This window comes from Dipodomys merriami, unplaced genomic scaffold (assembly GCF_024711535.1).
Source record: "Dipodomys merriami isolate MVZ:Mamm:240054 unplaced genomic scaffold, mDipMer1.0.p SCAF_98, whole genome shotgun sequence".
Taxonomy (NCBI): Eukaryota; Metazoa; Chordata; class Mammalia; order Rodentia; family Heteromyidae; genus Dipodomys; species Dipodomys merriami.
Genome location: NW_027206601.1, coordinates 71667 through 98868, shown reverse-complemented (window position 1 = coordinate 98868; position 27202 = coordinate 71667). Strand labels below are relative to the sequence as shown.

The 27202-nt window shown below is 49.3% G+C and overlaps 1 protein-coding gene across 1 annotated transcript in view; it reads right to left on the bottom strand.

Annotated features, from left to right (window-relative positions):
• Nucleotides 1-27202, bottom strand: part of LOC138822033 (uncharacterized) — a 146475-nt gene that overhangs the window by 67155 nt on the left and 52118 nt on the right. Inside the window, exon 5 of the mRNA XM_070014530.1 lies at nt 4353-4388. Within this exon, the coding sequence (XP_069870631.1) occupies nt 4353-4388 (36 nt within the window). The remainder of the gene's footprint in view (nt 1-4352; nt 4389-27202) is intronic.

Here is a 27202-nt window from a genome sequence, read left to right as displayed (position 1 = left end):
TTTCTATACTACATTATACAATAATACAGATTCCTACACTCAGTTACTTTTTGTTGTTGTTGTTGGTGGTCATGGGGCTTGAACTCTGGGCTTGGGCGTTGTCCCTCAGCTCTTCAGCTCAAGGCGAGCCCTCTACCACTTGAGCTACAGCGCCACTTCTGATTTTCTAGTGGTTTATTGGAGATAGGAGTCTCATGGTCTTTCCTGCCCTGGCTGGCTTTGAACTGCAATCCTCAGATCTCAGCCTCCTCAGTAGCTAGAATTACAAGCATGAGCCACTGGCGCCCAGCAGCTACTTTTTTTTAATGAAGCTGGACATTACAATATTTTTGGGGGGGAGGTCCGATCGTGGGGCCTGAATCCTGGGCCTGGCTGGGCACTGCCCCTCAGCACTTCAGCTCAAGGTTAGCACTCTACCACTTGAGCCACAGTGCCACTTCCGGCTTTTTTCTTTTTGCTTATGTGGTGCTAAGAATCGAAACCAGGCCTCAGGCAAGCAAGGCAAGTGCTCTACCACTGAGCCACCTTCCCAGCCTGGTCATTACAATTTTTAATCTAGAGGATCGGACATCCCATTATTGCTATATCACAAAGTCTGCTAACAGATTCAGATTTGGATTTAGGTTTATACTTCTTTTAAAAAATAGCTTCACAGTATTCCTTCCTGCTATTCTTCTACTCAGCCCAGTCTCAAAATAAAATGATTTTTTGAAATTCTGCTCTATTTCAACGGTCTTGATACTGGCAGAAGCCCATCCAAGGGGAGATGACTCTCAGAGGAGGACCGTGATTCAGAGACCAGAGGAGAGGATACACACTGGACAGACATGGCTATGGGGTGATCTCTGGAGCCACACATAGGGGCCCCCACATCAAGCTCTAAGTGAATTCTCCAACACTACAGTCTCCCCATTCATGAGGATGATGATCGTGGTGGTGAGGACAATAGTGATCTTCATTCAGAGAGAAGAAGACTGGAGAAAAAAAATGAGCTAGCCTAGTCCTGGGATCAGGAACAGTATGTGGCAAGTGCTAAGTTAACAGCCATGTGCCTATTACCTGGGACCGCGGCATAATAGTAGCATTGTGGATGCAGGAAGCTCCTGGTTTTCAAACGTTTTGCCATCAATGTGGAAAAAGTCAAGAGGGAGAAAACATACAAGGGAGAAAAGTACATGGAAAAGCCAGATGGAAAAACCAGATGGAAAAGCAGCCCATGTCTCTGGCTTCCTGCACACAGGCAGTCCCAATCTCACAGGGGCCCTAGGTGGCACCAGAGGCCAGGCCTCAAAGACAAGCTCCCAACAGGAAACTAAAATGACGGAGAGAACAAATAACTAGACAGCAAGGTGGATGATGACTCAAAACAGTAGCAAGAAAGGTTAAATAAAAGTTCCAGGATAATCCACTCTACAAAGGATGAGTTATAAGAGAACAAATGTTAGAGTGCAAAAATAACAGAAACTGCCTTAGGAAAAATAAGATAATAAATGCAATTAGTAAGACTGGGCAGGAGTCAGTATTACAGTACTATGAAAACATTATTACATAATAATGTATTAGTAGCAATAAATACTTTGTTAACTTATGCACGAAGAGAAAAACAATCACATAATAATGAATAGTTGGCATTTGCTCATATCTGACATAATAGGATTCGAAATGCTACAGGTTCTTCACATACCTGCCAAAGACTCCACTCAGACCAAGATCTTTGCCTTGGTGTCAGCGGTTAGAGACAGCAGTTAGAGAACCAGGAGAGAACAGAAAGAAAAGGAATGAGCCCACAACTGGGCTCAAGCTGGTCTTCTGTTTTGTTTTACTGACAGCACTGGGGTTTGAGCTCAGGGCTTTGCACTCCACCATTTGAGCCACATACCTAGCCCTTTATGCTACCGTCATGTTTCAAACAGGGTCTCACATTTATGCCCAGGCTGGCTGGGATGACAAACTTTCTGTTCATGTTTCCCATTGTACCTGGGATGATATCACCATACCCAGGTTTTCATTGGCTAAAAAGGAGTACAGAGAACTTTTTGACCACAGTAGCCACCAAAAATCACAATCCTCCCAATTTCATCCTCTTGAGTAGCTCCGATTACAGACATGAGCTACTGTGCCTGGCTCAAATGTTTCTTGACATTCCCAGTTAGCCACCTGGCCTGGGAATACAAATAAACTTGTGTCCAGATATTAGTCTTCCGTAGCTACTTTAAGAGCAAATGTCTTCCCTCTAATTATCTGAAAGCAAATGTCTCTACTTCTTACCTACCTGCCCAATGAAAGGCTAATCTAAATGGCCAGAAGGAGCCCATCTGAGGACAATCAATCTGCCCTAAAGAAATCCAGTTTGTCTATAGACTCTCCAGGCAGGCTTTAAGGACCTTTGGGGGTGGGATGGAAAGTAGGAAGAACATCATGTGTTTTCCAGATCTCCAAGTGGTGTTAGGGATCAGGATACCCTCTCTATGGCTATCAAGGAAGTGAAACACTGTTTCAGAGATGGCAGGTAAGGCTCTCCATACTTACAGTGGTCCATTTCTGTGAGTGATTAACAAGTGGGAGAAAGGGCATTTCATGTCACTCACCCACTGAGGAGGTCACAGGAAGTGACCTGGTCCACTCAGTAATGTGAGAGATAGACAGACAGACGGGACATATTGACGATAGAAGACAGAGACAGAGAAAGAATTGATCCAAGATAGAAATGATAGAAAATAGATTTGTAGATGATAAAAGAGAGATGTTACATAGATACATAGATGATAGGTATACATAAATGGTAACTAGAATTATATGACCTCCTATAAAATACATACATATGCATATAGGACACAAAATACATTCAATATAAAAATATGTAAAATGTTCATATACTACATAATAAAATGCATAATACACATATGTGTGATAGAACATTATATAATACACTGTATGTAGTTCTCTATATTAAACGTCTATTTCCCTGGAATAAGTTATGTTTTTCCTGAGGAAGAGCTTTTCAGACTTCAACTTCAAACCTTCAGCAACAAGAAAAGGATGGCATGTTCAAATATGGTTACATTTCAAAAGAAAGGCCCTTTTTCAAATAAGGTGGCTGGAAGAGCTGTCCTGGAACCCTCACATCCGGGTATCCATCTCCACTTCCAGAGAGGAGAGATTCAGACTCCCAGGAGAGAAGGCAGAAGCCAGCTTCCGACCTCCACACTCCATCTGTATCGGACACCATGCTTGGAAAGCACTATAAAAGAAAAACAAGCACTTGGCACATTCTGGAACATTTTTATTTACTGGGTTTATTTGTTTTTATTATGTGCTAGGCTAAAGACTTTTACAGTAGTGACTGCCACAAAAGGAAGCGTCTGCAAACTACATACTGGGCCACCGTCTCTGTCACAGCCAGCTGCACACCATGTGTGCTGCAATGACTCAATGAAATGTTTCTCAACTTACTAGGGATCATCTTCCTTCCAGAAAAATCCAGCCAGTCTCAAAACAAGCATCTAAATTTATGCTGCCAACTTTTTCAGAGCAGAGTGCATCCCAATGTTTCTATGGAATGATGTACCCAATACAGACTGGAGAAAAGAAAGGAAAGGCAACTTTTAAACCTATCCTACAGGCTCATGCCTGTAATCCTAGCTACTCACTAAGCTGAGATATGAGGATCACGGTTCAAAGCCAGCCCTGGCAGACAAATCTATGAGACTTTTATCTCCAATTAACAAATAAAAAGCCAGAAATGAAGGTGTGCCTCAAGCGGTGAAGTACTAGCTATGAGCAAGGAAGCTAAGCAACAGCATAAGGTCCTAAGTTCAAACTCAAGTAGCAACACAAAAGAAGGAGGAAGAGCACATGGAAGAGGAGAATTATCAGGAGTGGAATCAGCACACAAGTGATCTAGAACAAATATTTTTCAATCTATGCATCAGTCTCAAATACTTTTTAGATGTAGTGCTTTTCCTTCTTTCTGAGTCACTGATAAAAACCAAAGCCTTCAATCTCTGAACATCACATAAGCCACAAAAGAAGAAAGCTCGGCTTAAAGTCATATACAAAACTCTACCCAGAAGTGCTATAGGGGAAGGGAAGAGGGAGGAAAGCCTGTGTAATCATTTAGTGGTAACCAACAATAAATACTCTCTGCCACGAGGGAAAAAAACAAACAAACAAGGAAGTAGATTCATTAAAAAAAAACTGTTTTAAAAACATTGAACAAAAAGGAAAAAAGTAACTTACTCAAAATATGTAGATGCATAGTTATAAAGTAAGCCAGAGGACAGGTTTTAATTATGCAGACAGGAAAAAAGGAAGTATTAAGATTATAACATAATTTAATCATATATTCTTACCAAGGCTTCATAATCTTCTGCAATTTCTGGTATTGGCTGTAAAATTTAAAAACAACCATGAGGAGCATGTTTAAAGGCAGTAATAGTCAATTCATACAAACATGTATCTGGAAGAAAACTCAGGATTAGAACCAGGAGGGCCAAACTGCTCCTCAGCCACTCAGTGCATTTCAATACATCATTCAAAGGGATAAATGGGCATTAAATCATGATACGAAGCAACAAAAACACAAGGAACAAACTAATTACTTACACCAGCCATCACATTTACTTACAAGTAGCTCTATTTGAACCAATCTGGGTTCATGGTTGATGAGGAGAAACCCCCATGGGTAATAAGAAGTCCAAAGGAACAGGACTTAAAACAATGACTGAGTAGCTTTCTCTTGTAATATGCCAGCTGACTGTCTTGGTCTTGTAAGAGAAGGCCCTGCAGTTTGCTAAAATACCTGTTGTACTTATGTGCCACAAATAGGACATAGTGGAAGAGAAATAATCTGAACCCACAGGTACTAGTGAAAGTCTAGCCAAAGATATAATATGGGTCCAGTTATGAGAAAATGATACAAACCAGTAGGAAGATGTGTATGTTTCAATGGCAAAACTGCAGTATCTGTAACATACCATCCTGGGTCATCAGATTCTAGTCCCACTGTCTTTGAGCCGTTTTACAATGTATAGGTAGGTAGATGGCAGTCAGGCAGGCAAGCAGGCAGAAGATGGAAGGGAGGAAGGGAGGAAGGGAGGAAGGGAGGAAGGAAGGAAGTCAGAGAGGAAGGGAGGGAGGGAGGGAAATAAAAGAATGGATGGTGGATGGATGAACAGATGGATGGGCAAATAAATGATGGATAGACAATGGAAAAAAGGAAAGGAAGGAAAGGAAGGAAAGAAAGGAAAGGAAGGAAAGGAAGGAAGGAAGGAAGGAAGGAAGGAAAGAAGGAAGGAAGGAAGGAAGGAAGGAAGGAAGGAAGGAAGGAAGGAAGGAAGGGAGGGAGGAAGGAAGGAAGGAAGGAAGGAAGGAAGGAAGGAAGGAAGGAAGGAAGGAAGGAAGGAAGGAAGGAATCAATCCCTGGCTCTATCCATCCCCTCTGAAAGTGATTTAATTGGCTTCTGCCTGATGATAGAAAACCAGTTTGGCCTCCAATTGCAATTCACCTCCATCTTCTTTCCTCCATATATAACTTATAGTCTTTTGATTTTTTTCTTGAAACTATTATAACTTCTGCCTAGTTCTCTCATTTCAAATAGCTAAATTCTTTTAACACATGTTCATATGTGTATCTGTATTTTCTCTGGAAATAATCTTTAACAAATTATCTTTTAATAAACCCACTTGAAAGATATTCTACTTGCCCGGCACCAATGGCTCATGCCTGTAATCCTAGATACTCAGGAGGCTGAGATATGAGGAATATGGGCCAAAGCCACTCAGAAATGGCACTGTGGCTAAAGTGGAAAAGAGCTAGCCTTGAACAAAAGATTAAATAAAGTTCAAGGATAGCATCCAGGCCCTGAGTTCAAACCCCACAATTGTCACCAAATAGACAGACAGACAAACAGATAGACAGACAGACGGACAGACAGACAGGCAGGCATGCAGGCAGACAGACAGACAGACAGGCAGACAGACAGATAGACAGACAAATAATCTACTAAACTGCTAACTTAGGGTCTTAAAAAAATGTCCAAGTCATCCAAGAAAGAAACAACTATGAAAGAGTTTCAGACTGGGAGACTGAACTATTGGGGGGAGTTAGACCATAAGATGCACCCAGGACAACTTGTACAACTTGAGTGGGGACTAGAGGCATGCCTCAAGTGGTAGAACACCATCCTGTGAATGAAAACTTGAGTGGAATCTGCAGGTGAAAGACACCTTGAGGTTCCCCACTCTGTTCCTGTGAATTTTCCTTAGGTGTGGAAACGGAAGTTTCTACACATAATATCAAGCCAGGATTACAAAGATATGCTCTGGCTTGAGACCAGAGCATCCATGGGGTCCTATGTGTTCATGTCCTCTGGAGACCAGTGCAGACAGCAAACCACCTGACTGTGGGCAGGCAAGCCTAGGGAAAGAACGCTGAAACCAACACCCTCTCTAGTCATGCCCCACTCCTACCTCTTTCCAAGCCCCTACTACGGCAGTTTAATCTTGAGGGTGATTAGTGCTCAGTTAATAGCTGGGATTTTTCCTAGTGGTAGGGAAACCTTTGGCCAGTTCCAACCAAGATGAAGCCACCTCACAGCAGATCCTTGTGCATCCTTAGCCTCACCTTTGCCCAACAAACTCCTATGCAGGGCTTCTTGCACATGCCCTGCATCTTATACATGTGCTTAAAACTATGGGATGACAGCTGTGTGCATGCGCAGATCCCATCGACCAGTGTGGTGAGTCACTGTTGCTCATTTCCCTAAGATCAGCCCACTGTACATACAGAGAACTCCCGACACTCTCCAAATCCTGGAAAGCTAAGCACATGTTTCCTCTTAAAGGAGCACAGAATACAAGCCTGCTTGCTATTTCCCTCAATGCTGTGTTTTCTGTATTACATTCTTCCTTGCTCTGCAACTTTTACTTATGTGTGTTTGTGTGCACCGCACACATGTGGGCATGTCCATGCAACATGTGCCATTCAATTCTTTGTTTTAGACACCAAGAATCACTCCGGGATTTTCACCTCTCCCCCTCCCCCAATAACATGTTTTCCCACATTCCCAAACCCTACATCCTTGCTGTGACTTCAGAAAAAGTTCTGTTGTGGCATGTGTTCCCTCTTCCTCTTTCTGTCTCTTTCCAAGTACAGTTTATGTTTTTAAGAAAACAAAGAAATGTGAGCAGAAAATCTGCAGCTGGTAGAAAGGCTAAGGTTTCCCAGAGGTCAAAAATGTCTTGCTCCAGCCTGAGGAATGAATGTCACTGTTCCTCTTTCAACAGCAAAGGTTAGCCAGGGAGGGGTTGCCCTATAAAGGGATTTTCTGGGGACTTAGACAAAGCCTGCCTAGGCTGGCCTCTTGGGCCTCTGTGATGGAAATTCCTGGCTGGGCCCCCGAGAGGCAGAGAGGGGCAACTCCAATCAGGACTACCCCATGCTTTACCCCTAGCATACTAGCACCCCAGCAGAGGGAGCTAGAAAGATGCTGCAACCTCACAGCTAGGGCAGAACACAGGACCACAGAAGCATCTTCTGGCTCAGTCTGGGGTTTGCTGGCGCTGGTCATGGCCTCTTTAAGAAATGCAACACCTGCCGGGTGAGTCAGGCTTTGCTGCTAAATAGTAGACAGAGCCACTTAACCCATCCTGGACCTCCCAGAACAGATGCATCCTCTGAGAAACAGTGATTTCCATGAACACTGACAGTGGCTCGCAAAAAAGTGCCAACCAAAGCCAAGCCTACTGTCACACACATCTTGGGGTTCTCTCCCCCTCTCCATTCCCCCCACCCCCCATCCCTCCTGCCTGTGCCAGGCCTAACTCAAGGTCAGAGATAAAATTTGGTACTCAAAGAATATACACTTGGCTCCAATCCCATTCTCAAAGGTAAGGGCCAAGACACCAGGGCACACCAAAGTTCAATGCATGGGAATGAAGGTAGTTTTCACACATACCTGGTGTGAAAGACAACTGGAATAATAAAAGTTTAATCTGAGACTCTTTTTAAAAATCAGTATCAATAGAAATAAGCACTAATATATACTGTCTTGTATCCTTTATATGTGTGTGGATGTGATGTGTGTGTGTGTGTGTGTGTGTGCGTGTGTGTGTGCGTGTGTGTGTGTGTGTCCAAGGACTTAAACTCAGGGCCTGTAGCATCCCTGAGCTTTTGTGCCCAGGGCTAGTTTTCTACCACTTGAGTCTCAGCTCCACTTCCAACTTTTTGATGGTAAACTGGAGATAAGAGTCTTACAGACTTTCCTGCCCAGGAAGGCTTTGCACTATGATCCTCAGATCCCAGCCTCCTGAGTTAGTAAGATTACAGGCATGTGCCACTCGCACCTGTCTAGCTTAATGTTTTTTGGTTTGTTTTTTAAGTTTTAAAATGTATATCCTTCTGAGTAAGCAATCCATTTTTCAAAATAATTCTATGAGTCACTAGCTTTTAGTTAAAGCAGATTAGAGGGTTGGGAATGTGGCTCAGTGGTACAGTGCTTGCCTAGCATTCATGAAGCCCTGGGCTCAATTCCTCTGTACCACATACACAGAAAAGGCTGGAAGTGGTAATGTGGCTTAAGTGGTAGAGTATTAGCCTTGAGCAAAAGAAGTTCAGGGACAGTGCCCAAGCCCCATGACTAACAACGACAACAAAAAAGATAGTTATAGTGCTGAAAAGGCAGATTAGAAAATCTTTCAAAAAATAACAATATAAAATGTCCTATAATAAGGTCATGGCTAATTACAGTGTCTATATCCTTCCAATTATTATATTGTGAATCCCTTGTATGTCAGTAAAGCTGTAAAGATACATGGCTGTGATCATAAACAAGTGTAGTCATACACAGCTGTAAACCATCCACAGGTAATAAAAACAATGGTAGGAATATTTAATCAGATAGAACTTTTGGTAGGTACAAAAAAAGCAAGTTATAAAGAGAATGAATATTACAATTCGACTTTTGTACATCTTGTGTACATTTAAAGTCGTATAAAATTGGGTGCTCATCACTATAATCCTAGCTACTCAAGAGGCTGATAGTTGATGATCTCTGTTCCAAGTGGAGGTGTGACTTCAGTAACTAGAAAATGTTAGCCTTAGCCAAAAAGAAAAATAAAATCCAAGCAAGAGCACAAGGCCCTGAGTTTAAGCCCCATTATCAGTACAAAATTAAAATAAAATAGAAAACACACACACACACACACACACACACACACACACACACACACACACACACACACACACACACACACACACACACACACACGACCTTACAGGTGGCTGTGGGGAGCAGGGAGCACAGATGACAAAGAATTCCTCTGTTTGATGCTTCCTGTCTGTTTTCCTGAAGGAACGATGGTTCCTTTAAAAGGACTGTGAGCTCTTGCCAATCTGGCTGCGGGGCTGAATCATTTTCCAGTGGTGTCATTTCCTGACACAGAGCCAACTGGAAAGGGAACTAAGTGACTGCCCTTTGTTCTAGGAGACTTCTTTGCTCTGGGTCCCAGGGATGATAGACTGACTATTCAACAGTAGAAGGATTCAGAGGAAGCAGCCCAATTGTCTGTGTGTGGGAGCTCAGAAACCCACAGGGCTGTGCATAAAGCCACACAAGAGCAGAGAGAGTCCCTACCTTGACACTTGGGAGTTGCAGGGCCCCCGTTTTCCCATTCAAATCAAATCAGATCAGATCAATTCCTTCTGAAACATCTTTGTATGATCATCTTTGTTTCCTCCTCAGCATCCCTAATTGTGCTGAGGTTGGAGCAATGGCCTTCCCCAGAACTCTCCTTGCTTTTCAAACCTCAGTGTCAATCAGAAACTAGGAATGGTGGGGTGCCCATAATCCTAGCTACTCAGGAGGCTGAGATCTAATGATCATGGTCCAAAACCAGCCTGGACAGGAAATTCTCTGAGACCTCTCATCTCCAATTAACCACCAAAAAGCTGGTAGTGAAGGTGTGGCTCAAGAGGTAGAGCATTACCACTTGGCAAAAAAGCTCCAGGACAGAGTCTAGACCCCAATTTCTAGCCTCAATATCAGGAGAAAAAAATAATAATGCAACTAGCAAATACCACAGGGATGGACATTTTCCAATTACTCCATCATTGCTCTATGCATTGTGGCCTCTCTGGGTAACTGTACAAAGATATGGAAACACACAGCCTTGAGTGAAGACAAGTAGGCAGGCAAGCAATCACTCAGTCTCGTTATTACTAAAGGGAGGAAATACAAACTCTGTTTTCTCTGTGGTTCTGAAAACTTTTCCACAGACTGGGCAGCAGAGGGATTCTCTTCCTTCACACATGGAAATCTGCATGCCCAGGACCAGGAGTCCTCACTAAAGACCTTTCCAAATCCAAGAGTGATTTAGAATCTGTGGTGTCTGTTCCAAAGGGTTCTTGGCAATTAATTAAAGTCTTGCTATTTAATTTAACTGAAAAGCCAGGTTGCCTTATAAGAAAAAATATGTTTCATTCTGGCTCTTTTTTTGTCTTTACATCTGAGCAAAAGTTCTGATAAATCGCTTTGGATCAAATGAGCCACCTCTGAGGACTGCAAAAGACAGGAAAGGGAACCTGAGGCTCAGCTCCTCCTTCCCCCATCTCCAAAGCAGCTTGGCTTTGAACTTACATAAAACAGTGAAGGAAGAACTGAAGGAGACCCAGAGGTAAGACAATCCTTCCCAGGAACCCGGGATGATGGGAAAATCTAAGAGAACAATGCAAAACAGTAACACTTCCAAAGATCTGGCCTTGTGTCTGTCTGCCTGACCCTGCAAAACAGGACTGCATGCAGCCACTTGCAATACTAACTGTGTGCTCATGAAAGCAAAAGGCCGTAAAGGGTCAAGAGGTCAGAGGGCGTGGGGCCTATGGGTTGGTGAGGTCAATGGGGACTGGGCATTGCTGAGTGGGGGGGTGGGGGAGGGCCTGTGATGTCACGTGACCTCACTTCCTTGGTGACCAACAGCCACAGAACTCAGAACCCCAGTTGCCCTCGACTGAGGAGACGGCATCTTCTTGCCTTCTCTTGCACAGAGGGAAAGGCGACTATGTTTAGCTGCTGTTGTCCATGGCTTAGAGGCCGTGGGAGACACCCTGAACGTGGCCACCACCCCGAACGTGGCCACGAGGCTCCTCGTGCTCAGAGCGCTCCGCAGCGCCTGAGACAGTGGGCCAGATCACACGCCACGCCAACAAGAGTATTTGGCAGGCGGCGTTCACGCGTATCACACAGCCCACGGGATGTGTCGGGCCCTGAACGCCCCATGGCCCACGTACGGGCCGATCGTCACGGACCAGGCCTGGGCTCTGTCGGGCTACCCATGACCGCGGCACCGCTGCTCAGTCCTGGAGAGGTTCGGCGAGGCCAGCCCACCACTGTGAGTACCCTGAGCCCAGAGGATGCCCTGCCCCGTGGAGACCACATGGCTGTCCCATGGGCCGGGCCAGACAGTTGGGGCCACAGCTCTGATAGCCTCAATTCCACGGATGAACCACTGCCTCCACTCAGTCCGGGGGAGGTTCACCGCTCATGGGCTGGTCCAGACTATCAGGGCCACAGCTCTGACAGCTTCTCTTCCACCAAGGCGCCGCTTCCTCTGCTCAGCCCCGGGGAGGTTCGCCACAGCCAGCCTGCGACTAACACCGTGAGTGCCCTGATCAACTCCAAGTCCTTCCTCTTCTGCCCAGGCCCGGGTGTGACTGTGCTCAGGCCTGGGCAGCAGTGGGCCTCCATGGGGTCTGCACAGGGATGACTGATAACGCACAGGGGCCTGTCAGAACCAGAGCCCTCTCTCTTGGCACCTTGCCACGGGTGTCTAGGAGGGAAACATTCCTGAGCTGTCCCCACCCTCCTCTCATTTGCCCCGCTCCTGCCAGTGCCTAAGAGCCATCAACCCTGCAAGATCATGGGGCTCACTGCTGTCCAGGGAGGGCCGGGTCCCTAAGACTTCCACCCAGCCACAAACAGCCCCAACAGCGGCCACACACCACGTCCCTGCCTCCCTCCCATCCTCACCTTCACGCTTCTTGCTGACCCTGTGGCCTCCCCTGTCTTTGCAGGCCTCCTCACGGGACCTAGGCCAGGACAACACCCGCTGGACCAACGTCACGTACACCCGGACCATCAGGCGCAGGCGTTGGTCAGTCACCCGGGTGAGTGTGGATGTGTGTCCATTCCTCCAAGGACATCTAGCCCACACATCACACTCACACTGGGCCGCGCTTGGACAAAGTCATGCAGGGCTGTCTCTGCCAGCCCCACAAAGCAATAGCTCCCACTGCAGACCCTGTACTGCCTTGGCAGGGACAAACCACTGCCAAACAGTCCATCACCCAGTGTAATCCAGCTCCATGCCCCCTAGCCACACTTGCCAACCACTCTAACACTCACCACACGAGAAAGCGGCTGGCTGCCCACATGTGCACCTAGGCAGCTCTTGGGCTTTGGCTGCATTGCCACATGTCCCCTCCTGCCTACTCCTGGGCTCACCCACCACCTCTCAGCCCTTGTGCCAGGGACCTAACAGCTTCTGCACCTTCGGTAGGCTTTCCCTGCCCATCATCATGTGGGAGGCTTGCTTCGAGCAACTTAAAGGGCACACATACTATTGCAGGCTCCCAGTGTCCTGTGTGTGTGTGTGTGTGTGTGTGTGTGTGTGTGTGTGTGTGTGTGTGTGTGTGTGTGTGTGTGTGTGTGTGTGTGTGTGTGTGTGTATTCGAGTTAGCCTGTGTGTATGGGAGCAGGAGTGCATGTGTGTGCTGGTGTGCAGGTATATGTGTTAGAGAGAGAAAGAGACACAGACAGAGACAGAGAGACAGAGGGAGGGACAGGGACAGGGACAGAGAAAAAACCCATGCTCGCTTTTCCCATGCCCTCCTAAGGCAGTGGGTTTTGTTCTGAGCTCCAGCTCTCCCCCAAGCCTCCAGCGGGGTTCTCCCGTCTTTTTCGAAAATCCAAGCAATTCTGTATCTCCCTAGACTGAAAACGGGCTGCTGGTCCTGAGCCTGGAGGAAACTTCTTGGAGCTGGCAAATGAGGATTACTTCTTCCCAGGGGGTTGTGGACCCAACACCTGGGTTTCTGCAAAGCCGCGGCTCCTTGGCCCCCATGGAAGCACTGTGCTCCAGGCTAGAGGCTGTGAGTGTGACCAGGTGAGCATCATCCTGCAAGGCTCTGGCTGCCATGGGCAAGCCACAGCTCAGCGAGACTCTTTCCTGGGCAGGCGGGAGGGTGGGTGTGTAGCAAGCACTGGAGGACCTTCACTGTGCTGTGGCCCCTTTGCCTTTTCCTCAGGTGCTCGGTGGCTGGCTGGGTGCTGCTGAGCCTTAGCCCCAGGCCAGATGGATGCCAATGTGGGCTGCAAATGCCCATCGGGAGCTCTCCCAGAGAATGGTCTCTGATGCAGCTGCTGCCATTGATCAGCCCTGACCAGCCAAAGCCGGTGAGTCCCGGACTGGGCCCCTCATCCTTCCTCCTTTGGGGGCAGGCAGACAGTCTACACAGACCCAGAACCCTCTCTCTAGGAGGCAATTCTGGCCACACCATCACCTCTCCTCCTGCAAGCCCTGGGACACACTGGCACACTCACTGGCCAGGCATCAGCCCTGCCGGTCCATGGGGCCCGCTGCTGTCCAGGAAGTGCCTAGCCCCTAAAGCTTCCATAAACAGCCATAAACAGCCCCAACATTGGCCATACACCATGTCCCTCTCTCCCTCCCACTTTCACCTTCATGCTTCTTGCTGGCTTCTTGCTGGCCATCCCTGTCTTTGCAGACCTGCATACAGGACATGATTCAGGACAACCGCAGCTGGACCTCCATCACATACAGCATCACTGTCAGGTCCTGGCTTTGTCAATCATGTGGATGAGTGTTGATGCGTGTTGGTTCCTCCAAGGACATCCAACCCACACAACACACTCACACTGGGCTGGGCTTGGACAGAGTCATGTGTCACCCTCCAGCCCCAGCACTTCCTTGGTAGGGACACTGCTGCCAAACAGTTCAGCACCCAATGTAATCCAGGCCCCCATCTCCATGCCCTCTAGCCACACCACACCTACCCACAACTCTGACACTCACCACACGTGAAAGCGGCTCGCTGCCCAAATGTGAACCTATGTAGCTCTTGGGCTTTGGCCCAATTGTCACATTTCCCCTCCTGTCTGGTCCTGGGTTCACCCACTGCTTCTCAGCCCTTGTGCCAGGGACCTAACAGCTTCTGCACTTTCTGTGTGCTTTCACCATTCATCATCAGGCTGGAGGCTCACTTTAAGCAAACTCAAAGTGCTCACTTACAGCTGCAGGCTCCCGGTGTGAGTGTGTGTGTGTGTGTGTGTGTGTGTGTGTGTGTGTGTGTGTGTGTGTGTGTGTGTGTGTTTGTGTATGTGTGGATTCCAGCTAGACTAGTGGTGTGCGAGTGGGAGAACATGTGTGTGCTGGGTGTGGGTGTATGTGTTCGAAAGACAGAGAAAGAGAGAGAGAGAGAGAGAGAGAGAGAGCGAGACAAAGACAGAGACTGAGACAGAGAGACAGCGACAGAGACAGACAAACAGAGATAGAGACAGAGAGAGGGAACACATGCCTGCCTTTCCCACGCCTTCCTACGGCAGGGAGTTTGTTCTGAGTTCTAGCCCACCCCCAAGCCTCGAGCAGGTTGATTATAGCTTCTTTGAAAAACCAAACAACTCTGCGGTCTCCCCAGGCTGAAAACATTATGCTGGTCTGGAGCAGAGAGGATTTGTACAACCTATGGCAAATGTGCATGATGACACCGTCTTTGCAGGGCATTGAATACCGGGCACCGGCCCCTCTGCACAGCCAGGGATCTTTGGGACCAAGGGAGGCACTGTGCTCCAGTCAAGAGGCCCTGCCTGTGACCAGGTGAGCCTCATCCTGCAAGGCACTGGCTGCCACGGGCAAGCCACAGCTCATCCAGGCTCTCACCCGGGCAGCTGGGAGGGTGGGTGTGGAGCAAGAACTGCCAGGACCCTCAGTCTGCTGTGGCCTCTTTGACTGCCGTTTCCTCCAGGTGCTTGGTGGCTGACTGTCACCCCTACCTCGGTTTGCTGAGCCGGAACTGGTTCCACAGCCACAGTCCGTGTAGACGGAAGGATGGGCTCCTGATGCCCATAGGGAGCTGTACCACAGGGTGCTCGTGCATGCAGCTGTCGCTGCCATTGCATAGCCCTGTGGTGGTTCGCCCTGACCAGCCAAGGCCTGTGAGTCACCTACTGTGCCCTCGTCCTCCTTCCCCAGGGGCAGGCGGGAGGACTCCCCAGACCCAGAACCCTCTCTCTAGACTCGGAGGCAATCCTGGCCTCACCATCACCTCTCCTCCTACAAACCTTGTGGCACACTTACTCACTAACTGCCCAGCCAGCAGCCCTGCAAGGCGTGGGGCTTGGTGCTGTCTGGGGAGATGCTAGGGCCCAACGTTTCCAGGGGGCCACACCCAGCCTCAACAGTGGCCACTTGTCATGCCCTTGTCTTCCTCCCTGCCTCCCTTCTTTCCCTCCTTAAGCTTCTTGCTGGCCTCCTGACCATTCTTCCTCTCTTTTCAGACCTGCACCACATTGACTACATTGCCCCACCACATGGTGGCAAGGCCTGGCTTCACCCGGATATATTGTTCTCTCCTATGGAGATGCCAACTCCCAACCTCCCCTTCTGGTTGCATCATCTGGAGGCTACTGATGCAGAGGCTGCAGGTGAGGGACACTGGCCCCGGAGCTGTTCCTTCCAAGGAAGGGATAGCCTGTCCTACTTACACCCATGAGCCCAGGTGCCTGAGCGAGCGTGCATGCATGCAAGTGCACTCCCACAGTCACATGCAACTCAGGCTTGTACAAGGGCACAGGACAGTGTGTTGTATATGGGGGCCAGATCTGGAGAGGAGGCCCGACATCTGGGAAAGACCCAGAACCATCCGTTGTTGGATGCCTTAGGGACCTCCATCCACCTTGGGCCGCCTCAGGGGGCAGAGCTCGGTCTGCAAGGCAGCAGGCAGGGCTGTGTCCCGACACCACCATGGGCTCTATACCTGCTCTGCTCCTCTTGCAGCTGCGGGGCCAGCTCCAGCCCAGCTGTGCTAACATCTGCTGACTGCGCTCCGCCAGTGCCACTGGCCAGACCAAAGCCAGCATGACCAATGCCTTCACCACAAACAAGCAGCCAAAGGCCTCTTCACACCACGCCACAATGAAGCCTTCACCTGGAGCAGCCCTTGCCACACCCCTACCTGCCCTGGTTATCACTAATCATCTCCCTTCAGTACCTAGACCCCCTGTTTATCTACTCTTATTTATTAAAGTTTATTGAAAAAGATCAAAAGGCACACAAGGTCCTCTCATGAAACAAACAAAGAGCGTTCCACTCCGTGGCTTCCAGTGGTTTCCCAGGTGGCCAAGCAGTTGGCACTGTCTACTAGGAAGCACATTCCTCAACCACTCCCCTTAACTGGACCTCCCCACTCCTCTGCTGCTGCTTCATGGCAGCCAAGGGACTTGTCAATCTGCCCTTGTCTTCATTCCTTACCTCCCTGGTGGCTCCTTATCTGCCCTCCTAGTAGTAGTAGTAGTAGTAGTAGTAGTAGTAGTAGTAGTAATAGTAGTAGTAGCAGGAGGAATAATAATAATAATAATAATAATAGTTATAGTAGTAGTGCTAGTAGACCTAGTATTCTTAGTAGTTCTAATAGGCTCTGATTCAAGTCACAAGTCTCTGTGTCCCAACAGGAATTGAAAGGCAGAACAGAACTCACCAAACAAAAGAGAAAGCCTAGCAATCCTCCCAGGGTGGCATGGACTTTCAGAGGACAGGAGTGCAGAGGAGTGCACACACAAAGAAGGGCCTACTCCAGCCGCTGTCTGGTCCAATGTGGGGAGAACTTCCCTGGAGGGTACATGTTGGGAACGCCATTCCTTGGGCCCGAAGCACACAAAAGGCCTACCAGCAGCTGTCTTGTTCAGGGATCCATGAGGGGCAAAGAGAAAAGGAGAGCCCGTTGATCCAAAGGACATGAGGCCCTGGGTTCAATTCCTCAGCACCACATAACCAAAAAGGCAAAAAAGCCGGAAGTGGCACTGTGGCTCAAGTGGTAGAGCGCTAGCCTTGAGCTGAAGAGCTGAGGGACAGCGCCCAGGCCCAGAGATCAGGCCCCACGACAGGAACCCCCCTCAAAAAAAAAAATCAGAATTAGAGTAGAAACACAATGTCCCCTTGTATAGGGTCCTTCAGATTCCCAGGGAGATGTGGAGTGGAAAGCTTGTTTGGTCTCCTGGGTGCACACCGGCCTGCCAGGTGGGAAGGGTGGTCACGCGCCCCTCAACCCCCAGACTCCCACCGTGACTGTGTGCTCATGAAGGCAAAAGGCCGTAAAGGGTCAAGAGGTCAGAGGGCGTGGGGCCTATGGGTTGGTGAGGTCAATGGGGACTGGGCATCGCTGAGTGGGGGGGTGGGGGAGGGCCTGTGATGTCACGTGACCTCACTTCCTTGGTGACCAACAGCCACAGAACTCAGAACCCCAGTTGCCCTCGACTGAGGAGACGGCATCTTCTTGCCTTCTCTTGCACAGAGGGAAAGGCGACTATGTTTAGCTGCTGTTGTCCATGGCTTAGAGGCCGTGGGAGACACCCTGAACGTGGCCACCACCCCGAACGTGGCCACGAGGCTCCTCGTGCTCAGAGCGCTCCGCAGCGCCTGAGACAGTGGGCCAGATCACACGCCACGCCAACAAGAGTATTTGGCAGGCGGCGTTCACGCGTATCACACAGCCCACGGGATGTGTCGGGCCCTGAACGCCCCATGGCCCACGTACGGGCCGATCGTCACGGACCAGGCCTGGGCTCTGTCGGGCTACCCATGACCGCGGCACCGCTGCTCAGTCCTGGAGAGGTTCGGCGAGGCCAGCCCACCACTGTGAGTACCCTGAGCCCAGAGGATGCCCTGCCCCGTGGAGACCACATGGCTGTCCCATGGGCCGGGCCAGACAGTTGGGGCCACAGCTCTGATAGCCTCAATTCCACGGATGAACCACTGCCTCCACTCAGTCCGGGGGAGGTTCACCGCTCATGGGCTGGTCCAGACTATCAGGGCCACAGCTCTGACAGCTTCTCTTCCACCAAGGCGCCGCTTCCTCTGCTCAGCCCCGGGGAGGTTCGCCACAGCCAGCCTGCGACTAACACCGTGAGTGCCCTGATCAACTCCAAGTCCTTCCTCTTCTGCCCAGGCCCGGGTGTGACTGTGCTCAGGCCTGGGCAGCAGTGGGCCTCCATGGGGTCTGCACAGGGATGACTGATAACGCACAGGGGCCTGTCAGAACCAGAGCCCTCTCTCTTGGCACCTTGCCACGGGTGTCTAGGAGGGAAACATTCCTGAGCTGTCCCCACCCTCCTCTCATTTGCCCCGCTCCTGCCAGTGCCTAAGAGCCATCAACCCTGCAAGATCATGGGGCTCACTGCTGTCCAGGGAGGGCCGGGTCCCTAAGACTTCCACCCAGCCACAAACAGCCCCAACAGCGGCCACACACCACGTCCCTGCCTCCCTCCCATCCTCACCTTCACGCTTCTTGCTGACCCTGTGGCCTCCCCTGTCTTTGCAGGCCTCCTCACGGGACCTAGGCCAGGACAACACCCGCTGGACCAACGTCACGTACACCCGGACCATCAGGCGCAGGCGTTGGTCAGTCACCCGGGTGAGTGTGGATGTGTGTCCATTCCTCCAAGGACATCTAGCCCACACATCACACTCACACTGGGCCGCGCTTGGACAAAGTCATGCAGGGCTGTCTCTGCCAGCCCCACAAAGCAATAGCTCCCACTGCAGACCCTGTACTGCCTTGGCAGGGACAAACCACTGCCAAACAGTCCATCACCCAGTGTAATCCAGCTCCATGCCCCCTAGCCACACTTGCCAACCACTCTAACACTCACCACACGAGAAAGCGGCTGGCTGCCCACATGTGCACCTAGGCAGCTCTTGGGCTTTGGCTGCATTGCCACATGTCCCCTCCTGCCTACTCCTGGGCTCACCCACCACCTCTCAGCCCTTGTGCCAGGGACCTAACAGCTTCTGCACCTTCGGTAGGCTTTCCCTGCCCATCATCATGTGGGAGGCTTGCTTCGAGCAACTTAAAGGGCACACATACTATTGCAGGCTCCCAGTGTCCTGTGTGTGTGTGTGTGTGTGTGTGTGTGTGTGTGTGTGTGTGTGTGTGTGTGTGTGTGTGTGTGTGTGTGTGTGTGTGTGTGTGTGTATTCGAGTTAGCCTGTGTGTATGGGAGCAGGAGTGCATGTGTGTGCTGGTGTGCAGGTATATGTATGTGTTAGAGAGAGAAAGAGACACAGACAGAGACAGAGAGACAGAGGGAGGGACAGAGACAGGGACAGAGAAAAAACCCATGCCCGCTTTTCCCATGCCCTCCTAAGGCAGTGGGGTTTGTTCTGAACTCCAGCTCTCCCCCAAGCCTCCAGCGGGGTTCTCCCGTCTTTTTCGAAAATCCAAGCAATTCTGTATCTCCCTAGACTGAAAACGGGCTGCTGGTCCTGAGCCTGGAGGAAACTTCTTGGAGCTGGCAAATGAGGATTACTTCTTCCCAGCGGGTTGTGGACCCAACACCTGGGCTTCTGCAGAGCCGCGGCTCCTTGGCCCCCATGGAAGCACTGTGCTCCAGGCTAGAGGCTGTGAGTGTGACCAGGTGAGCATCATCCTGCAAGGCTCTGGCTGCCATGGGCAAGCCACAGCTCAGCGAGACTCTTTCCTGGGCAGGCGGGAGGGTGGGTGTGTAGCAAGCACTGGAGGACCTTCACTGTGCTGTGGCCCCTTTGCCTTTTCCTCAGGTGCTCGGTGGCTGGCTGGGTGCTGCTGAGCCTTAGCCCCAGGCCAGATGGATGCCAATGTGGGCTGCAAATGCCCATCGGGAGCTCTCCCAGAGAATGGTCTCTGATGCAGCTGCTGCCATTGATCAGCCCTGACCAGCCAAAGCCGGTGAGTCCCGGACTGGGCCCCTCATCCTTCCTCCTTTGGGGGCAGGCAGACAGTCTACACAGATCCAGAACCCTCTCTCTAGGAGGCAATTCTGGCCACACCATCACCTCTCCTCCTGCAAGCCCTGGGACACACTGGCACACTCACTGGCCAGGCATCAGCCCTGCCGGTCCATGGGGCCCGCTGCTGTCCAGGAAGTGCCTAGTCCCTAAAGCTTCCATAAACAGCCATAAACAGCCCCAACATTGGCCATACACCATGTCCCTCTCTCCCTCCCACTTTCACCTTCATGCTTCTTGCTGGCTTCTTGCTGGCCATCCCTGTCTTTGCAGACCTGCATACAGGACATGATTCAGGACAACCGCAGCTGGACCTCCATCACATACAGCATCACTGTCAGGCCCTGGCTTTGTCAATCATGTGGATGAGTGTTGATGCGTGTTGGTTCCTCCAAGGACATCCAACCCACACAACACACTCACACTGGGCTGGGCTTGGACAGAGTCATGTGTCACCCTCCAGCCCCAGCACTTCCTTGGTAGGGACACTGCTGCCAAACAGTTCAGCACCCAATGTAATCCAGGCCCCCATCTCCATGCCCTCTAGCCACACCACACCTACCCACAACTCTGACACTCACCACACGTGAAAGCGGCTCGCTGCCCAAATGTAGCTCTTGGGCTTTGGCCCAATTGTCACATTTCCCCTCCTGTCTGGTCCTGGGTTCACCCACTGCCTCTCAGCCCTTGTGCCAGGGACCTAACAGCTTCTGCACTTTCTGTGTGCTTTCACCATTCATCATCAGGCTGGAGGCTCACTTTAAGCAAACTCAAAGTGCTCACTTACAGCTGCAGGCTCCCGGTGTGAGTGTGTGTGTGTGTGTGTGTGTGTTTGTGTATGTGTGGATTCCAGCTAGACTAGTGGTGTGCGAGTGGGAGAACATGTGTGTGCTGGGTGTGGGTGTATGTGTTCGAAAGACAGAGAAAGAGAGACAGAGAGAGAGAGAGAGAGAGACAAAGACAGAGACTGAGACAGAGAGACAGCGACAGAGACAGACAAACAGAGATAGAGACAGAGAGAGGGAACACATGCCTGCCTTTCCCACGCCTTCCTACGGCAGGGAGTTTGTTCTGAGTTCTAGCCCACCCCCAAGCCTCGAGCAGGTTGATTATAGCTTCTTTGAAAAACCAAACAACTCTGCGGTCTCCCCAGGCTGAAAACATTATGCTGGTCTGGAGCAGAGAGGATTTGTACAACCTATGGCAAATGTGCATGATGACACCGTCTTTGCAGGGCATTGAATACCGGGCACCGGCCCCTCTGCACAGCCAGGGATCTTTGGGACCAAGGGAGGCACTGTGCTCCAGTCAAGAGGCCCTGCCTGTGACCAGGTGAGCCTCATCCTGCAAGGCACTGGCTGCCACGGGCAAGCCACAGCTCATCCAGGCTCTCACCCGGGCAGCTGGGAGGGTGGGTGTGGAGCAAGAACTGCCAGGACCCTCAGTCTGCTGTGGCCTCTTTGACTGCCGTTTCCTCCAGGTGCTTGGTGGCTGACTGTCACCCCTACCTCGGTTTGCTGAGCCGGAACTGGTTCCACAGCCACAGTCCGTGTAGACGGAAGGATGGGCTCCTGATGCCCATAGGGAGCTGTACCACAGGGTGCTCGTGCATGCAGCTGTCGCTGCCATTGCATAGCCCTGTGGTGGTTCGCCCTGACCAGCCAAGGCCTGTGAGTCACCTACTGTGCCCTCGTCCTCCTTCCCCAGGGGCAGGCGGGAGGACTCCCCAGACCCAGAACCCTCTCTCTAGACTCGGAGGCAATCCTGGCCTCACCATCACCTCTCCTCCTACAAACCTTGTGGCACACTTACTCACTAACTGCCCAGCCAGCAGCCCTGCAAGGCGTGGGGCTTGGTGCTGTCTGGGGAGATGCTAGGGCCCAACGTTTCCAGGGGGCCACACCCAGCCTCAACAGTGGCCACTTGTCATGCCCTTGTCTTCCTCCCTGCCTCCCTTCTTTCCCTCCTTAAGCTTCTTGCTGGCCTCCTGACCATTCTTCCTCTCTTTTCAGACCTGCACCACATTGACTACATTGCCCCACCACATGGTGGCAAGGCCTGGCTTCACCCGGATATATTGTTCTCTCCTATGGAGATGCCAACTCCCAACCTCCCCTTCTGGTTGCATCATCTGGAGGCTACTGATGCAGAGGCTGCAGGTGAGGGACACTGGCCCCGGAGCTGTTCCTTCCAAGGAAGGGATAGCCTGTCCTACTTACACCCATGAGCCCAGGTGCCTGAGCGAGCGTGCATGCATGCAAGTGCACTCCCACAGTCACATGCAACTCAGGCTTGTACAAGGGCACAGGACAGTGTGTTGTATATGGGGGCCAGATCTGGAGCACAGTGTGTGTGTATGGAGAGGAGGCCCGACATCTGGGAAAGACCCAGAACCATCCGTTGTTGGATGCCTTAGGGACCTCCATCCACCTTGGGCCGCCTCAGGGGGCAGAGCTCGGTCTGCAAGGCAGCAGGTAGGGCTGTGTCCCGACTCCACCATGGGCTCTATACCTGCTCTGCTCCTCTTGCAGCTGCGGGGCCAGCTCCAGCCCAGCTGTGCTAACATCTGCTGACTGCGCTCCGCCAGTGCCACTGGCCAGACCAAAGCCAGCATGACCAATGCCTTCACCACAAACAAGCAGCCAAAGGCCTCTTCACACCATGCCACAATGAAGCCTTCACCTGGAGCAGCCCTTGCCACACCCCTACCTGCCCTGGTTATCACTAATCATCTCCCTTCAGTACCTAGACCCCCTGTTTATCTACTCTTATTTATTAAAGTTTATTGAAAAAGATCAAAAGGCACACAAGGTCCTCTCATGAAACAAACAAAGAGCGTTCCACTCCGTGGCTTCCAGTGGTTTCCCAGGTGGCCAAGCAGTTGGCACTGTCTACTAGGAAGCACATTCCTCAACCACTCCCCTTAACTGGACCTCCCCACTCCTCTGCTGCTGCTTCATGGCAGCCAAGGGACTTGTCAATCTGCCCTTGTCTTCATTCCTTACCTCCCTGGTGGCTCCTTATCTGCCCTCCTAGTAGTAGTAGTAGTAGTAGTAGTAGTAGTAGTAGTAGTAATAGTAGTAGTAGCAGGAGGAATAATAATAATAATAATAATAATAGTTATAGTAGTAGTGCTAGTAGACCTAGTATTCTTAGTAGTTCTAATAGGCTCTGATTCAAGTCACAAGTCTCTGTGTCCCAACAGGAATTGAAAGGCAGAACAGAACTCACCAGACAAAAGAGAAAGCCTAGCAATCCTCCCAGGGTGGCATGGACTTTCAGAGGACAGGAGTGCAGAGGAGTGCACACACAAAGAAGGGCCTACTCCAGCCGCTGTCTGGTCCAATGTGGGGAGAACTTCCCTGGAGGGTACATGTTGGGAACGCCATTCCTTGGGCCCGAAGCACACAAAAGGCCTACACAGCTGTAAACCATCCACAAGTAATAAAAACAGTGGTAGGAATATTTAATCACATAGAACTTTTGGTAGGTACAAAAAAAGCAAGTTATAAAGAGAATCAATATTACAATTCTACTTTTGTACATCTTGTGTACACTTAAAGTCGTATAAAATTGGGTGCTCATCACTATAATCCTAGCTACTCAAGAGGCTGATAGTTGATGATCTCTGTTCCAAGTGGAAGCGTAACATAAGTAACTAAAAAATGTTAGCCTTAGGCAAAATGAAAAAAAAATCCAAGCAAGAGCACAAGGCACTGAGTTTAAACCCCATTATTAGTACAAAAGTAAAATAAAATAGAAAATACACACACACACACACACACACACACACACACACACACACACACACACACACACACACACACACAAGACCTTACAGGTGGCTGTGGGGAGCAGGGAGCACAGATGACAAAGAATTCCTCTGTTTGATGCTTCCTGTCTGTTTTCCTGAAGGAACGATGGTTCCTTTAAAAGGACTGTGAGCTCTTTGGAAACAGGGATTTTGCTTTTTCCAATCTGGCTGTGGGGTGAATCATTTTCCAGTGGTGTCATTTCCTGACACAGAGCCAACTGGAAAGGGAACTAAGTGACTGCCCTTTGTTCTAGGAGACTTCTTTGCTCTGGGTCCCAGGGATGATAGACTGACTATTCAACAGTAGAAGGATTCAGAGGAAGCAGCCCAATTGTCTGTGTGTGGGAGCTCAGAAACCCACAGGGCTGTGCATAAAGCCACACAAGAGCAGAGAGAGTCCCTACCTTGACACTTGGGAGTTGCAGGGCCCCCGTTTTCCCATTCAAATCAAATCAGATCAGATCAATTCCTTCTGAAACATCTTTGTATGATCATCTTTGTTTCCTCCTCAGCATCCCTAATTGTGCTGAGGTTGGAGCAATGGCCTTCCCCAGAACTCTCCTTGCTTTTCAAACCTCAGTGTCAATCAGAAACTAGGAATGGTGGGGTGCCCATAATCCTAGCTACTCAGGAGGCTGAGATCTAATGATCATGGTCCAAAACCAGCCTGGACAGGAAATTCTCTGAGACCTCTCATCTCCAATTAACCACCAAAAAGCTGGTAGTGAAGGTGTGGCTCAAGAGGTAGAGCATTACCACTTGGCAAAAAAGCTCCAGGACAGAGTCTAGACCCCAATTTCTAGCCTCAATATCAGGAGAAAAAAATAATAATGCAACTAGCAAATACCACAGGGATGGACATTTTCCAATTACTCCATCATTGCTCTATGCATTGTGGCCTCTCTGGGTAACTGTACAAAGATATGGAAACACACAGCCTTGAGTGAAGACAAGTAGGCAGGCAAGCAATCACTCAGTCTCGTTATTACTAAAGGGAGGAAATCCAAACTCTGTTTTCTCTGTGGTTCTGAAAACTTTTCCACAGACTGGGCAGCAGAGGGATTCTCTTCCTTCCCACATGGAAATCTAGATGCCCAGGACCAGGAGTCCTCACTAAAGACCTCTCCAAATGCAAGAGTGATTTAGAATCTGTGGTGTCTGTTCCAAAGTGTTCTTGGCAATTAATTAAAGTCTTGCTATTTAATTTAACTGAGAAGCCAGGTTGCCTTATAAGAAAAAATATCTTTCATTCTGTCTCTCTCTTTTTTTTTTCTTTAAATCTGAGCAAAAGTTCTGATAAATCGCTTTGGATCAAATGAGCCACCTCTGAGGACTGCAAAAGACAAGAAAGGTAACCTGAGGCTCAGCTCCTCCTTCCCCCATCTCCAAAGCAGCTTGGCTTTGAACTTATATAAAACAGTGAAGGAAGAACTGAAGGAGACACAGAAGTAAGACAAAAAAAAAAAAGATGAGAGTGTGGCGTAAGTGGTAGAGTACGTGCCTAGCAAGCATGGGGCCTTGAATTCAAAACCCCAGTACTGCCAAAACTCTAAAAGAAGAAACAAAGTATTTATACAAGATCCTTGTGCATGGCTGTGAGCAGGGAGTGCCTGTGCACAACCCCTACACCTAGCAGCCAGCACTGCACTGCCCTGGGTAAGTAGACAGCCAGCAATGAAGTGAATAGACTCCTGCAGGTGTGCATTTGATTTCACTTAACACAATCACTGAGGTGACAAGCCCCACATATTTCTGTCCCTTAGGTAGCAGTAGTGTCACCATGTGGCACATGCTGACCACAGGAGGTGGCAATGCGCAGTGACCCCAGGTTGAAGGTGAAGTGTTGGTGGTTACAGAACCCTGTCCCTACTGCCCCCACTTCTGTCCCAGGCAGGAAGCAGTCTCTCCTTTCTCCGAACTCATTCTCACTGGGCTTACTTCCAGCTGTTTCCACGTCTAGTAACATCCAGACATTGTGTTTCTTTGTCCCACTGTCAGATGATGTGCTGGAGAACTGCTACAATTAACTTCAGTCATCATTCATTAGAACTCCAAATGGTGCTGGGTGCTGGATGCAGGTGGCTCACACCTGTAATCCTAGTTACTCAAGAAGCTGAGATCTGAGATTCAAAGTCATCCCAGGCAGGGAAATCCCTAAGACTCTTATATCCAAGCTGGAAGTAGAGCTATGCCTCAAGTAACCTTAAGGGGGAAAAAAAAGCTTAAGGATTTCATATTTAAATATACTTAGAACTCAAAATATTAAATCCTCCAAAAACAAATCCTCAAAGAAACAACAGCCCCTTAATAAGTAGGCTAAAGACTTAAAGAGTGACTTCTCTGAAGAAGAAGTAAGAATGGCCAATAGACACATGAAGAAATGCTCAACTTCTCTGGCCATAAAAGAAATGCAAATCAAAACAACACTGAGATTCCACCTCATCCCAGAAAGAATGGCTATAATCAAGAAATCTAATAACAACAGATGCTGGAAAGGATGTGGCCAAAAGGGAATGCGACTGCATTGTTGGTGGGAATGTAAATTTGTTCAACCACTTTGGAAAGCAGTATGGAGGTTCCTCAAAAGACTCCACATAGATCTCCCCTATGACCCAGCAATCCCACTTCTGGGCATTTACCCAAATGATCACCAACAAGGCCATACTAAAGCTACCAGCACAACTTTGTTTATTGCAGCATTATTTACCATAGCTAAGATATGGAACCAACCCAGATGCCCCTCATTAGATGAATGGATCAAAAATGTGATATATAATATATATGTATATATTTATATAACATATATGTATATATAATGGAATTCTGTGCTTCCATCAGAAAGAATGACATTGCCCCCATTTGTTGGGAAATGGAAAGACTTGGGAAAAAAATCCTATTAGGTGAAGTAAGCCAGACCCAAAGAAATATAGGTCCCAAGGTTTCCCTCATTTACAATAATTAGTATACATCTAGGAAAGCTAGGTACATATGACCATATAAGATGATGCTAAGTGAAATGAACCCCAAGATATGGACACACAAGGTCTTTCTTTGTTGTTGCTTTTATGTACTAGGTCGTTCTTTTTTGTTGTTGTTTTTAATGTATTGGTGATTTTTTTGGTTTCCTCTGTATGTTCTTCTCCCTATGGTATATCCCTTGTTGTCACTGCACTTGATTTTGGTACCCTGCATCTTATATATACATTTATCTAATTTGGGGAGGGGATGGGAATAACAAAACACTGACACAAGGACACAGGATGACCCATTGCAACAACTTTGGTGGGGGGGGGGTGAGGGAGGAGGGGAAGGAAGGGAGATTGGGAGAACAACA